General features: G+C 48.3%; 2 protein-coding genes across 5 annotated transcripts in view; one reads left to right on the top strand and one right to left on the bottom strand.

Moving 5' to 3' along the window:
• The window catches only part of ARSK (arylsulfatase family member K), a 53,848-nt gene extending 39,690 nt beyond the window's left edge, over positions 1 to 14,158 (bottom strand). Inside the window, exons 1-2 of the mRNA XM_073344536.2 lie at positions 13,745 to 14,158; positions 4,107 to 4,236 (exon numbers count right to left, since the gene is read on the bottom strand). Coding sequence (XP_073200637.1) covers positions 4,107 to 4,236; positions 13,745 to 13,921 — 307 coding nt within the window. The 5' untranslated portion in view covers positions 13,922 to 14,158. The remainder of the gene's footprint in view (positions 1 to 4,106; positions 4,237 to 13,744) is intronic.
• Positions 14,159 to 14,326: 168 nt separating this feature from the next.
• The window catches only part of SKIC3 (SKI3 subunit of superkiller complex), an 80,483-nt gene continuing 79,653 nt past the window's right edge, over positions 14,327 to 15,156 (top strand). For 2 of the 4 annotated variants that reach the window (XM_073344529.2, XM_073344527.2), the window contains exon 1: positions 14,327 to 14,416. The gene's annotated coding sequence lies outside the window, so the exon portion shown is untranslated. Of the gene's footprint in view, positions 14,417 to 14,633; positions 15,146 to 15,156 lie in introns of those variants that run through there. The other 2 variants (XM_073344528.2, XM_073344533.2) reach the window with 2 other exon arrangements.

Here is a 15,156-nt window from a genome sequence, read left to right as displayed (position 1 = left end):
AAGTTTGTTTACATTTACGGGAGATAATGCTACCCGCTTCTGATTTACGTCACCTGAAAGTGAAAACAGGCATTCGCATGGCACTTTTGTAGCCGACATTGCAAGGTATTTATGTGCAAGATATGCAAAACATTTGTATGTCCCTTCATTCTGATGACACTTGTTAAGAAAATAATGTGTTAATAAAATTTGTGATTGAACTCCTCGGGGGAGAATTGTATTTCTCCTGCTCTGTTTTACCCGCATTCTGCCATATATTTCATGTTATAGCAGTCTTGGACGATGACCCAGCACATGTTGTTTGTTTTAAGAACACTTTCACTGCAGATTTGACAAAATGCAAAGAAGGTACCAATGTGAGATTTCTAAAGATTGCTACAGCACTTGACTCAAGGTTTAAGAATCTGAAGTGCCTTCCAAAAACTGAGCAGGACGAGATGTATAGCATGCTTTCAGAAGGTAGATGGAAAGTTGGCTAGGTCATAGGGTTCAACGGTTAGTGATCAATGACTTCATGTCTAGTTGGCAGCTGGTATCAAGTGGAGTGTCCCAAGGGTCGGTCCTGGGGCTGGTTTTGCTCAATATCTTCATTAATGTCTGGGGGATGGCGTGGATTGCACCCTCAGCAAGTTTGCAGAGGACACTAAACTGGGAGTAGTAGTAGATACGCTGGAGGGTAGGGATAGGATATAGAGGGCCCTAGACAAATTGGAGGATTGGGCCAAAAGAAATCTGATGAGGTTCAACAAGGACAAGTGCAGAGTCCTGCACTTAGGACGGAAGAATCCCAGGCATTGCTACAGACTAGGGACTGAGTGGCTGGGCAGCAGTTCTGCAGAAAAGGACCTAGGGGTTACAGTGGACGAGAAGCTGGATATGAGTCAACAGTGTGCCCTTGTTGCCAAGAAGGCTAACGGCATTTTGAGCTGTATAAGTAGGAGCATTGCCAGCAGATCAAGGGATGTGATCGTTCCCCTCTATTCGGCATTGGTGAGGCCTCATCTGGAGTACTGTGTCCAGTTTTGAGCCCCACACTATAAGAAGGATGTGGAAAAATTGGAAAGAGTCCAGTGGAGGGCAACAAAAATGATTAGGTGGAGACTTATGAGGAGAAGCTGAGGGAACTGGGATTAGTTAGTCTGCAGAAGAGAAGAATGAGGTGGGATTAGATATCTGCTTTCAACTACCTGAAAAGGGGTTCAAACAGGATGGATCTAGACTGTTCTCAGTGGTACCACATGATAAAACAAGGAGTAATGGTCTCAAGTTGCAGTGGGGAGGTTTAGGTTGGATATTAGGAAAAACGTTTTCTCTAGGAGAGTGGTGAAGCACTGGAATGGATTCCCTAGGGAGGTGGTGGAATCTCCTTCCTTAGAGATTTTTAAGGTCAGGCTTGACAAAGCCCTGGCTGGGATGATTTAGTTGGGGATTGGTTCTGCTTTGAGGAGGGGGTTGGACTAGATGATCTCCTGAGGTCCCTTCCAACCCCGATATTCTATGATTCTAAGTCTTAAAAGAGCAACACTCCAAAGTGGAAACTACAGAACCCAAACCATAAAAAAAGAAATCAACCTTCTGTTGGTGGTATCTGACTCAGATGATGAAAATGAACATACGTCAGTCCACACTGCTTTGGATCGACATCAAGCAGAACCCATCATCAGCATGGACACGTTCTCTGGAATGGTGGTTAAAGCATGAAGGGGCATATGAACCTTTAGTGCACCTGGCACGTAAATATCTTGTGATCCTGTCTACACAAGAAATGGGCAGCATTATCTCATGCAAATGTAAACAAACTTGTTTGTCTGAGTGATTGGCTGAACAAGAGGTAGCATGGAGTGGACTTGTAGGCTCTAAAGTTTTACATTGTTTTATTTTTGAGTGCCGTTATTTTTTATACATAATTCTACATTTGTAAGTTCAATTTTCATGACAAAAAGATTGCACTATAGTACTTGTATGAGGTGAATTGAAAAATATCTTTTGTTTATCATTTTTACAGTGCAAATATTTGTAATAAAGATAATAATATAAAGTGTGCACTGTACACTTCGGATTCTGTTTTGTCATTAAAATCAATATATTTGAAAACGTAGAAAAACATTCAAAAATATTTAATAAATTTCATTTGGTATTCTATTGTTCAACAGTGTGATTAAAACTGAGATTAATCAAAATTAATTTTTTCAGTTAATCGTGTAAGTTAACTGCAATTAATTGACAGCCCTATAATAGTATTAATACTTTGTACTTTTATAACATGTTCCATGGCATCCTCTATCCAAAGATCTCAACACACATTAATTAAGATATGCAGTCCCTCTGGGTCATGTAGAAATGTTGTTATCCTCATTGCACAGATAAAGAAACTGAAGTCCAGAGGGGTAAAATTATTTGTTTAAATTCACACAGTAGGTCAATAATAGAGAAGAGAGTAGAATCCAGGTCTCCTGACTCTTAGCTACATGATCTAATAATTCTTTTTTAATTTGCATTGTGCCACTGCCTAGGAGCCCCAGTCATGGGCCAAGGTCCCACTATTCTAAGCATGGCACAATCATGAAACTTAGTTTCTTCTCCTAGAAAAGAAATATTTTTGTTGATTGTAAAAATAATATGCCTTACTTAGAAAGGCCCCAAAACAGCAAAGGACTTAAACGTGTTAAATTTTAAGTGTGAGTTGGTCCCTTGACTTCAGTGGTTTTTTCATAAGTTTAACGTTAAGCATGTTGACCATCAGGACAAGGCTAACACCTACTGTGGGTCCCCAGACATCACCCCTCACAGATTTGGTATCGTGTTGCCTTAGCTCTCTGGCTATGGCATGCTCAAGCCCTACTTTTTCTGTCAGAACCCAAAACAGAAAAGAAAACAGATCTCAGAATCAGGGTCATCCATGGGATCTTCAGGAGGACCCTTGCTCTCCTGCTCTGAACAGCTAGTCCCTTTCTGTTAGTTTTCATGGACCTAGCTGTTCCATCCACCAAAGGGTTCATCCAGGTAGCAAGTTGCCCTAAACTCTCAGCTTGAACCAGGCTTCCTTGGTCAGCCCTGAATTGGATTAGTTCTTCTCCTTTTAGCTCTCCTTCCCATGCCTGATATTGGCTGCACTGGGTGCAGGTGTAACGGCAGCATCAACTGAGTCCACAGGCTCTCTTAACCCTCTCATCATTGCTAGTGAAGAGCCAGTCAGTTTTCCTTTGCTGCCAGTATGGGGCCTCTGTGCCCCATCAAATATACATATAAGTGCTTTTCTGAATCAGGGGCATAATCTACAATGTGTTAGGTTTCAGTGTGAATACTTCGGGGAGATGAATGAATCAGTTCCTCTCAGAGCTACTGTTTCAGTCCCTCTGTGGACTCACACAGACATCACTAGATTGGTTACACTTAGTTCATACGTGAAAGGTTTCCTCCACAACAATAAGGGCTAGAAACTTATTAAAATGAAAACTTGGATTCTGAAGCACAAATATTATCAAATGGTGTATAATATGGCAAATTTTGTAGTCATAGAATTTCACAATACAGAGGGCTCTGATTATAACTGGTTGAAACAACAGAAAAAAGTTTAAAAAACACTATCATATTTAGGTAATAACTACTGAAAATACAAGATATTTGGTTAGACGAGCTGATGTCTCAAGGCAAAGTTAAAGGCCATCCATCAGTTTCAGTCAGTTGTTAGCATTTCATATGTGTTCTAGGCAGTAGGAAAGGTAGAAAGTATCTCTGTGCTGGGAAGTCCCAGCCCTGTCCTGAATGCAGCCACAGATCAACATTGCAGAGGACAAACAAGTCCATTGGAATCCTTAAAGGTTTTCAGAAGTACTGAACCTGAGTGAAGTTTGCAATGGCTTGGGGACTGAGAAGTTGGAAGAGAAAAATGCGGTTGGGAGGAAGAAGAATGGGAGGCAGACAAGGGGGGGAAAAGAGAAATGGATAAAACCTCAGAAAGTTTGGATAATTTCAAATAAGCGTTTAAAAATGGGGGCTTATTCAGCTCATGCCTTCTGAGGTTTGTCCATCACTAATGAACATTTAAACCGGCTCTCCCCTGGTACTTACTATTTCCCTTAATAAGATTTTTAATATGGTCTTACCTGCACGAGAAGGACAACATATTGGAGAATTGGTGTAGGCATTGAGAAACACAGTGCCGTATCTTTTCATGAGATTTATAAAAGGTAGGATCACGGTCTGATTTCCTGGATAAAATGTCAATCTTCCATCCTGCAATCAAACAGAAGGTACTTAAAAACATTAAAATTGATAATGGTAACATTTTCTTTAATAATCAGAAATAAAATATTATGAAAATGACCCAAAGCTACAGTACATGGCAAATTTACCATTCTAGGAATTACTGAAACAAACTTCATCCACGTTTTGGTTGTCCAAGAGTTGTACTTAGTTTTGATCTTGTAAACTGTGCAAAGAATAAAATCCTCGTGCAAACTACATAGGATAATAATACTCAGCACTTATAAAGAGTCATTAAATCTGGCACCTTCCAAAAATTAATTATCCTGGAAAACTCTGAAACACGATTCACCGATTACCACCCTGGTGTCTAATCTTCATGTTTGGCAAGATGACTAAGAGGCCATCTTCTACAACATCTGAGCCATCTCTACCAATAACCTAGCACCCTTCATCTCAAAACATGTTTCAGATTATAAAATGGCACAGAAACACTGCTGGTCACACTGGTAAATGATCTCTTTGAGCCATGAATAGTGGGCAAACATCTCTGCTGTTTGATCTGTCAGCATCATTTGACACTGGCCATGAGGTGCTGCTGACTTGCTTAAGACACCTGGTACAGGTGGTTGGAGTCAATGGAGCTGTCTTCAATCCTTCTTCGCAGACGTATCTCAGCGTGTCATGGTGGGCAGAACCTTTACGAGAACTGCATGGTTCAATCATATTCCCACCTTATTTCAACATATATACTAAGCTCCTAGGGGAGAAGTGAGATACCCTGAAGTTCAGTACTTGAGCATGCAGACAATACCCAAGTCTACAGCTCTTTCAAATCAAACATAGAAAGCATCATCTCTCAGTTGCCTGGTGCCTGAATGAGACAAGCACCAAGATGAAGAACAGTTGGCTAAAACTAAACCGGGGTTAAAAATAAGTTTTGTTCTTCTTTGAGTGTTTGCTTATATCGATTCCAATTCGGTGTACACGCGTGCCGCATGCAAGACTGTTGGAAAGTTTTTCCCCTAGCAGCATCTGTCAGGTCGGCTGGGGAGACCCCTGGAGTGGCGCCTCCATGGTGCTCAATATATGACCCTGCTGACCCCTCAGTACCTTCTTACTGCCCATGACGGTCATTGAAACTGTGGCATTTTGCTCTACAAGTTCTCCAAGTTTCCCTAGCTTTTGTAGATAGTTGTTGCTTGCTTTTGTTGGTAGTTCTTTGTTTTTGTTATAGTTAGGGGTAACAGGGTTGGGGAGTTTACTGGGTTGGGGTTTTTTCTTTGGGGCTGTCATGCCCTAGTCCCCGGGATTCAAGCCTTGCAGGTCCTGCTCCAAGCCCATGCCAACAGGCGACCCCCCCATGACTCTTGTCTAAAGTGTCTGGGGGAGGCTCACCAAGCTGAGAAGTGGAATATCTGCAAGGGATTTCATCCTTGGACTAAGAAGGAGCGTGACTTTTGCCTGAAGCAGGTCTTTATGGAGGAGACCCTTAAACCCCAGCCTCCTTCGACACGGCAAGACCCGGCACCAAGTTCTTCGGTGCACTGCGCCCCAGCAGTGGTAGTGGAAGTGGCACTGCAGATGGACTCTGGCCGAGACCCGCGGCACCGCCGCTCCCTCGCACCAAAGCCGGCAACATCGACCTGGCACTGCTCCCACTCTCCGGCACTGGAAGTCGGAGATGGGTGGTTCTCCTTCACAGAGACCCACCCCCCTGGAACCGGCCACTGTGGTGCGTCCCGGAGGGGAGCACCAAGGAGTGAAGGTCATAGACATGACACTGTCAATTTCGGCCCCGCTGGGGGAACCATTGAGTCTGGAGCCATTGGACTCCCCAACCCTCAGTGTTGTAGAAGTCCAGCTGCCTTTCACTCTGGAGACCTTTGTGGCTGCAAGGGATCTCATCGCCATGACAGCACCAGAGTCTCCTTTGCTCCACGTCAAGCCTCTGATGCCTCAGAGGATGGCACCGTCTCGAGGCAAGACGGCGTTGATCTGACCGACAGCACTGTTGGCCGAGCCTCGGCACCGCTCCCAGTCCTGGAACTGCTCGTGGTGCTGGCGCTGCTCCCCATCGTGGAGCTGTTCTGGATTGCATTGGCATTCCCAATCGCTGGTCGATGTTGCGGAGCAGGTCCTGGACCCGGCACCGATCCCGGTGCTGTTCACCGTCTTGGTGCAGATCCAGGCCACAGTATTGCTCCAGGTCCTGTACCGCTCCAGGTCCCGGGACCACTCCCCAGCCTTGCGGCACTGCTCTCCTTCTCCTCGATGCCGCTTACCAGCGCAGATCCGCTCGGCCCCACCCTGGCCCTTGAGATCCGGATCTCGTTCCTCAGGTTTGGAGACGGGGTCGCAGTTTTGGGAATGGGACTACTGCTGGTTGGACCGTGGCCGCCCTGATGTGGGGGCAGGACCATGGCAAGGGCCCACCCAGTGGCAGTTCTGAACCCAGTGGCAGTTCTGGGCGTACCACCAGGCCCAAGGTACGCAGTCTGGATCTTCCTGGTTGGCCACCTCTGAACCACAGGTGCCAGAAGCCTCAACCAGTCAGCCCACTCCTGGGGGTGTGGAGGAGATGTCATGTCCCCTCCCCATCTTGGGACCCCCTCTGACTCTGGTTCCTGAGCCTGGACCTGTGGTCGGCGACGCAGGGCATCGGGGACCCCGTAGAACAGAGGGGTCAGGATGACCCTCTCCTCCCCTTGGCCTCTTAGTCCTCCTCCCCGACGAGGCTGTGGCAGGCACCTCAAGCTCTGGGCCACACCCCATAGACATCTGTGCCCATCAGGACCTCCTGCGCAAGGTGGCATGCAACATGAATCTGCAAGCTGAGGAGGTAGTGGAATCAAGGGACCAGTAGTGGACATTTTGGCCCCGGAAGGTCCATCGAGGGTGGCCCTGCCCCTCATCAAGACCATCCAAAACCATCCGGCAGATCCCGGCCTCCATTCCCCCTATGGCAGAGGGGGTTGAATGTAATTACTTTGTACCCTTGAAGGGGTACGACTATCTGTTCATGCACCTGCAGCCCTGCTCACTGGCGGTTGCGGCTGTGAATGAGGAGAGGCACGGGCAGCAGGCCCCAGCGCCCAAGTTGAAGGACACCAAGCGGCTGGACTTGTTTGGCCGCAAGGTGTACTCCACGGGTGGGCTCTAGCTCAGGATTGCCAATCAATACGCACTCCTGAGCTGCTACAACTTTAACTCCTGGAACTCCATGTTGAAGTTCAAGGAGCTTATGCCTCCTGAATCCAGGGAGGAGATTGGGGCCCTTGTTGACGAGAGCAAGACGGTGGCATGGACCTCTTTACAGGCCTCACTGGACGCTGCAGACTTGACCGAGCGTACCTTGTCCTCGGGGATTGCCATGAGGTGCACTTCCTGGCTGCAAGCCTCTGGCCTGCCTCCTGAGGTTCAGCAGATGCTGCAGGACCTGCCCTTTGATGAGGAGGGCCTGTTCGCGGAGTGGACTGACTCTAGGCTGCATAGCCTTAGGGACTCGAGGGCAACCATGAAGTCCCTGGGTGTGCACAACCCAGCAGAAGCACTTCAAGCTCCAGCAGCTACAACAGCGCTCCTACCCCCCTCGGACGAGGTAGGATTTTTACAGGAGGCGGGGGTGGAATGGCACGAGGAAGCCCTCCAACACCTGATCTGGGCAAGGTCAGGGCCTGACCAAACCATCGTCGGGTTCCAAGCAGGCCTTTCGAAGGGACACCTGAGGACAGCGTACCAGACTTCCCCCCGGATCCTTCCCCACCCTTTTTGAATCGTTTATCCCACTTTCACCATGCATGGTCCCAAATAACCTCAGACTGCTGGGTCCTTTGAATGGTGGAAGCAGGATATTCTCTCCAATTCTGCTCCTACCTGTCCTCCCACCTCCCTTCCCTGTCCCTCTTCAGGGACCCCTCTCACGAGCAACTCCTTATCAGGAGGTTCAGGTGCTCCTCGCCTTGCGGGCGGCAGAGGAGGTTCTGTGGGAACTAAGGGGCAAGGGGTTCTACTCCCAATAGTTCCTAATCCCCAAGGCCAAAGCAGGCCTCTGGCCCATTCTGGACCTGCATGGGCTCAACAAATTCATGGTAAAGTTGACGTTCCGCATGGTCTCCCTGGGCACCATTGTCCCTTCTCTGGATCCTGGAGACTGGTATGCTGCCCTCGACATGAAGGATGCATACTTCCACACAGTGATTCATCCAGCACATAGGCATTTCCTGTGCTTCGTGGTCAACTCTGAACATTACCAGTTTATGGCCCTTCCACTCGGCCTTTCCACAGCCCCCTGAGCGTCCACCAAGTGTATGTCTGCCGTGGCTGCCTTCTTCTGTTGACAGCAGGTGCAAGTGTAACCCTACCTCGACAACTGGTTGCTTCGGGGCCCGCAGTCCCACCTCCACCTGGTCAGCTTTAAATTGGAACGGCTGGCTTTCTTCCTCAACATAGCAAAGTCGATGCTAGAACTGACCCAGAGGATCGAATTCATCGGGGCGGTGCTGGACACCGTACAGGTGCGGGCCCTCTTCCTGAACTCCTGTTTCCAAGCTATCACAGGCATCATTCGAGGCCTTCAGCGATTCCCGACCTTGACAGCAAGGGGATGACTGAATCCCCTTGGCCACATGGCTTCATGTACACACTCCACTAGGGCCCAGGCCTTGTCAGCAGTGTTCCTGGCCCAGGTACTGATCCAAGAAATCTGCAGGGCAGTGACTTGGTCCTTGGTGCACACCTTCACCTCGCACTACGCCATTGTCCGGCACGCCAGCAATGAAATGGCTTTCGGTTGAACGGTGCTACAGTCAACATTCCTTAACTCCAACCCCACTGCCTAGGTAAGGCTTGGGAGTCACTTAATTGGAATGGATATGAGCAAACACTTGAAGAAGAAAAAATGGTTACTCACCTTTGTAACTGTTGTTCTTCGAGATGTGTTGCTCATATCCATTCCAAACCTGCCCCCCTCCCCTCTGTCGGAGTAGCCAGCAAGAAGGAACTGAGAGGGCGCCAGGTAGGAGGATCATATACTGAGCGCCATGGAGGCGCCACTCCAGGGGGCTCCCCAGCCTGATGGGATCCCTGCCCTATCCACCCCCCTCCCCGACTGCCCCCAGAACCGGGCAGGAGAGTCTCGTGGGCCACCGTAGTGGGTGCCCACCCCGCCCCTAAGAGCCAAAGGAACCTGCCAGGGGGCGAGGTGGGGAGTCCCAGAGGTGCTTACCTGGGGTGGCTCCCAGGAAGCATCTGGCAGGTCCCTCTGGCTCCTAGGGGTGGGGTAGCGTAGCTGGGGGAGAGGCCGCTCCCGCCACTGATCACATCAAAAGTGGCGCCTTAGGCATCAACTCCGTGGGTGCTCCGGGGCTGGAGCACACCCACGGGGAAAATTTGGTGTCTGCAGAGCACCTACCGGCACCTCCCCGCCCGGCCCCAACTCACCTCTGCTCCGCCTCCTCCCCTGTTCCTTTCACTGTTGTGCTTATATTCTCTACTCTCAGGGTGTTTTGATACAGCTTGTCCTAAATTATATTGTAAGCTCTTCAGTGAAAGGGCTGTCTTTCACTATATGGTCCAGCCCTGCAAACACTTACACACATGTAACTTCAAGCATGAGAGTAGTCCTATTGAATTCATGGGAGCGAAGTTACTCATGTATTTATGTTTGTACAGCACTAATCACAATAAGGCCCCGATCCTTATTTGGGCAATGCTGTAGCATACCAAAAAATAGTAAGTTAGTGCACAGTGGTTCTTAATGGATAGTTTTCTAGAATTCAGAACTATTATGTGAAAATAATTACTCAGTGAAATACTATCTCATAAACAGAGAAATAACATGGTAAATTGAACTTCCACTCTTTTTTCCTATTCAAGCATAATCTTAGTAATTTACATCTATGGATGTGTGTCATGTGACAATGGTAAGGAATCAAGGCAAAGTTCTTTTTTCTAACATTGCACCAGGAACTTTTTTAGAAAAGGGAACCATTATCATCATCCTTAAAGCTCTCACTCTGCTTCACTGTGGAATTTCAACCTAAAATGTCCTTCAGACTCTGCCTGGCTTCCTACACCAGATATCAATAAACAGTACACATAACTTCTCACAGTGCACAAAGATTTAGTTTTTAGATAGGATTTGATCCTGGCTTCATTTGAATAGTTAGTCACAAGCATTTGCAAGACCAGGGCCCTAGACTCTCTGACATTTCACCTTTAAAAGAATAAGCTGTGTAAAATGGATAGAGACAATTCTCTAGCACCTGAGTCAGTGATGGCTGAAGAAAAAGCATGTACAGTATAGAGATGTAAGAGTTACAGTGACATAACTGTGAGAATGTAAGATCTGTAGATACTCAGTTTTGAAAGAATCTTTAATCTGTTAAAAATAATTGCTTAACACTATGATTACATTTATATTTCACATTGTATTTTACAACTTGCTATACTTAGACAGGAGGGCAAACATACACAAAAACAGAATCATAACTTCTTTTTCTGCCTTTGGCCTTACAATAGAGATCCACAAAAACATTTTACTCAGAATATTGAGAAATATTACAGAAAGAATATTGTGTTTTTCATGCTACACTGTTTCTGTGCCTTCAAAGATATGTGGTCAAATTCTGATTTCAGTTATACTGGAGATGGTTTCACTGTCTTATATAGTCCCCTCGGGGAAAAAGAAATCTGGGACTAAACAGGCAACAAGCACAATAATTTTTTATATTATTATTATTATTATTTCTATAACCATAACACTTATGAGCCCTAGTCATGGAGCAGGACCCTACTGAGTTAGATAATGTACAAATACAGAACAAAAAGGCAGTCCCTGCTTCAAAGACAAGAGAAAATAAATGGATACAGACAAAATAGAGTACAATGAAACAATGTTGGTCAGCATGATAGGTCATAATCTCATGACACCAGCATTGTTGTCAAGTTTTTCATAGGCATCACAGAAAAAAGTTTTAGGGAGGGTTTTGAAGGAGAAAATCTTATTTGTTTTGCGGACATTTAAAGAGATCGCCTCCTAAGCAAGAGGGAGCAGCATGGGAGAGAGCACGGAGAGGGGACTTGTTTAAAAATGTAATAAAGCTTGCATCATGGGCCAATCAGAAGTGGGAGTTGACATCTAGATAGCAAATGAGAGATATAATGGGGATAGACCATGAAGGGCCTTGAAAGTGAAAACAAGTGTTTTATGCTTGGTGCGATAATGTGGGAGTCAGTGAAGGGATGCAAAGAAAGGGATGATATAGAATCAGAGAGTTTATGTCTAGAAGAGACTACCAGACCATCTAATGTGACCTCCTGTATATCACAGGCCACCAAGACCACCCTCCAAACACATACTAAACCCAACAACTGAAATTAGATCAAAGTATTACAGCCCACAGGAGATGAGACTATTATGTGTCACAGGGAGTGAATAGGAGGGACCAAGGTGCACCAGTGTCTGAGGCCCCCATGATGACAGGGAAATGATTAAGTGGAAAATACCCAGATAATCCCGGCAAAGCGACAAGAAAGGAAAATGATTTTTGCAGCAGAGTTCTAAATGAATATGAACAGGGTAAGGTTTACACACTCCTCAAAAAACAAATTCTTGCCTAGTCCTTTGATTAACATTAAATAAAGAACCTGAGGAAAATTACAAAATAAAATTAAATAAATAAAATTCGAAGTGAGAAAAATAAAAATGTGAATTTAGATTATGCAAACTTTCTTATACAAAATAATCAAGTTATGACTGCAATGCAGTTTTAATGAACTGCAAAGATTTGTTTGCTCCCCAAAAGAGCTGCCATCTACCATAAATAAGAAAGGATATTTATTTATGAAGTAAATAAAGATTAAATGAAATAAAGTTTTAAAGATGATAAATAATTAATTCAAGGGTCTGATTGTACCCATTCTATCTACCTGTACTGTTAGATCACATTCACCCAGAGGTGAAAGCAAGCTGGTACGGTCCAGTATGGTGTACCGGTAAGAGCCAATACACAGCCGACCGTACCAGCAGGGGGCAGCTTCCCAGGGGCCTGGCAATTTAAAAGGGTCCTGGGCTCCCAGCAGTGATTTAAAGGGCCCAGAATCATCCTTGGGCCCTTTAAATCATGGCTGGAACTCGGGTTGCGGTGATGGCAGCAGCTGGGAGGCTCAGGCCCTTTAAATCGCTGCCGGGTTGCGCTGAAGGGCTGGCTGGGGGAGCCCGGCCCCAGCCCCAACCCCAACCCTTTTGCCCACGGCCCCGCCCCTTCCAGTTGAGCCACCCTCCCCACCTTGCTCGGGACCACAGCTGCCCTGCGTACCGGTAAGTCCCTTAAGTTACTTTCACCCCTGCATTCATCACTGTAGCATCAGTTTCCGGAGGGTGCTTGACCCCCGCTCCACCCTAGGACCCCCCCCTCCACCAAGCCCCCACTCTGCCTCTGTCCTGCCTCCTCTCCCACAACTCTTCCTGCCCCCGCTCCCCCCCCAGCACCTCCTGAACAGCTGATCATAGAGCTGATCGGTGGGGCTGCCGTAGGTGCTCCAGCCCCAGAGCACCCATGCAGTTGGTGCCTATGTCTGTGGCCATTGTGGACACAAGGGGCATTTACAAAAAATGTTCATCAGCTTTATCACCACTTTAGCTGAACTGCGGACATATAGTGTAGATAAGCTTCTGGTATTTTTACTACGTTAGTTAAAGCTGATGAAAGCACAGTGATAAAAACAGGTTTGGGCCCAGTACCATGATTCCCTCCAGTTCAGCTGAACCTGTGTTTAAATTGGTTGGAATAATTCTATTAATTTCCCCATGGTGGACGATACCTGAATTTCTTATAATTTCTAAAGGCTATATAGCCCAAGAATCTCTGATTGCTCCCTACAGTTTCCTATTGGTAGGAGCGTTCTTCTCTTTTCAACATAGGTCATATACATTGTTTTTACATTTCTGTTTTGCAGTGTTCACTGCTACTGTTACATCATGACCAGGGTTACCATAACTGATAAAAGAAATCAGTTACACATAATTTGATTATTTTTAACTGATTAAAATAACAGGTTTCTTTTTAGAAGTGTGATCTTGAGAAAAAATCTGACTCTTTCTTTAAGCTCAAAAATACAAAGTCTTTCAGTTAATTGCAACCCTGTCTTTATGGTCCCAAGCAGAAGTGATGATGCAGCTGGACAGCTCTTGGGGTATTAACATATCCTCTTTTTTACTGGGATTGTGGTCCTTGCTTGGACAAGGTGTTTTCACAAGCCCTGACTGTGACCCATTAACAGCTCCCAAATAAATTTCAGAATGTGAAATGCCATTTCAGCATGAGAGGAAGACGATTTGACACCAAGGCACACACTGCCTTGGGTCACATCGCACAAGCGTCTCTGAAGTGCAGCGGGCACCCCAAACTCATCAGATTCTACAGAAGCTGGCAACACCAGGTTAATATTTGGTGCTACCTGTTTTATACCTGCTCAGGCTCTTTCCCTGTGAGTAGAGGCCTGGAGAAGCAGGAGGCTCTGGTGGGATACTTACAAAGGCATCGCACATCACCATCACCACGTTGCGCGCTCTCTGGCTGCTGCCTGCGCCCAGGTGTCCCCAAGCCGCCGGACGCGCCTTCGCACCTCCCCAGCGGGTGGAAGCCAGCAGCAGCAGCACCAGAGCCGCCAGCACCACCGTCCGGGCCCCTTCTCCGCACCGCCCCCTCATCCTCTCCCCTAGCCCAGGGCCAGGTCCCCGGGCACACGGCCCCTCACACAGCCGCAGGGCGAGCAGCACTCCCCGGCAGCCAGGCTGCAGCCACTGAGCGAGGGCTGGGCCTAAAGCCCGCGCTGCCCACCCCAGCGCTTTGACAGGGCCCGGCGACAGGCCGGCCCCTGCCTGAGGCCTGAGAGCAAGACCCCGTGACTCTGCCCGCAGCAGACCAAACTACGGCGCCCATCAGGCCCCGCCGCAGCGGGCCACGACGAACTACACCTCCCGTCATGCCTCGGAGGTTAGGCGGTGAGGGGGGTGGGGGGGATGAACTACGACTCCCATCATGCCACAGGAGCGGGAGGACGGTAAGATAGCCGCGTGCTGGGCCGCGTCAAGAGCCCTCCCGCGGAAAGGGTAGTAACCGAGTCAGTGCGCCTGCGCGGCCGAGCCGGGTGGCCGGGGCACGGGGAGTTGGTGGCTGGTAATTGAGGCGGAAGGTGGAGGCAGGTGAAGCGCTCAGGGGGAGCGGGCGTAGGGGGCGGGGCCGCTGGCGGCTCCTGAGGGACTTTGCTGCCCTCCCCCCCGCGAGCGGCGCGGCGGCTCTGCGCGAGGCTTGCGTGGGCCCAGCGCTCCCCAGCTAAGCCGGGGCGGTCAGGGTCCGTGGGTGGAAGGGGACCCTGTGCCCGGGGAGGGTGCCGCGGGACCGGTGCGCGTTGCTGAGTGGGAGGCCTGGGGCCCCGTGGGCGGCAGCTGCTGGTGAAGTGGCGTAACAGGGCAGTCCCGCTGGCTGAGAGGTCTCCGCTCTGGGCAGGGAAGGCGAAATAGCCCGAAGAGCGGCGGCGCGGGGGGGGCTAGCGCTAGATCCACAAAGGGACGGGGGGAGCGTACGCTGCAACCCCCGCCCCCCGGCTGCAGCCTGCCCAGGGCTACAGCCGTGATGGGCTGACGCCACAGCGCTGAAAATAGCAGTGCAGATGTTCCGGCTTACCCAAGCAGGGATGTCTACACACTACTATTTTTACCGTTGTAGCTCGGGCCCTGCAAGCCTGAATCTGTACAGTGGGTTCTGAGACTTGCTGCCACGGGAGTTGTGTCGTGTTCCCCCCCCCCCGCCCCCCGTAAAGACATACACACGCTTATAGTCAGTGTTGCAACACCTGGTATTTCGGCACTCTGCTGCCAAGTGGGATCCTTAGCCCTGAGTTAGGTGCCCAGGCTCCTTATACCATGCATGGGGTGAGTTAGAC

The sequence above is a fragment of the Lepidochelys kempii genome, chromosome 5 (genome assembly GCF_965140285.1).
Source record: "Lepidochelys kempii isolate rLepKem1 chromosome 5, rLepKem1.hap1, whole genome shotgun sequence".
NCBI classification, from domain to species: Eukaryota; Metazoa; Chordata; order Testudines; family Cheloniidae; genus Lepidochelys; species Lepidochelys kempii.
Note: the sequence above shows the minus strand (reverse complement) of the source record. Positions and strands in the feature narration are given on the sequence as shown.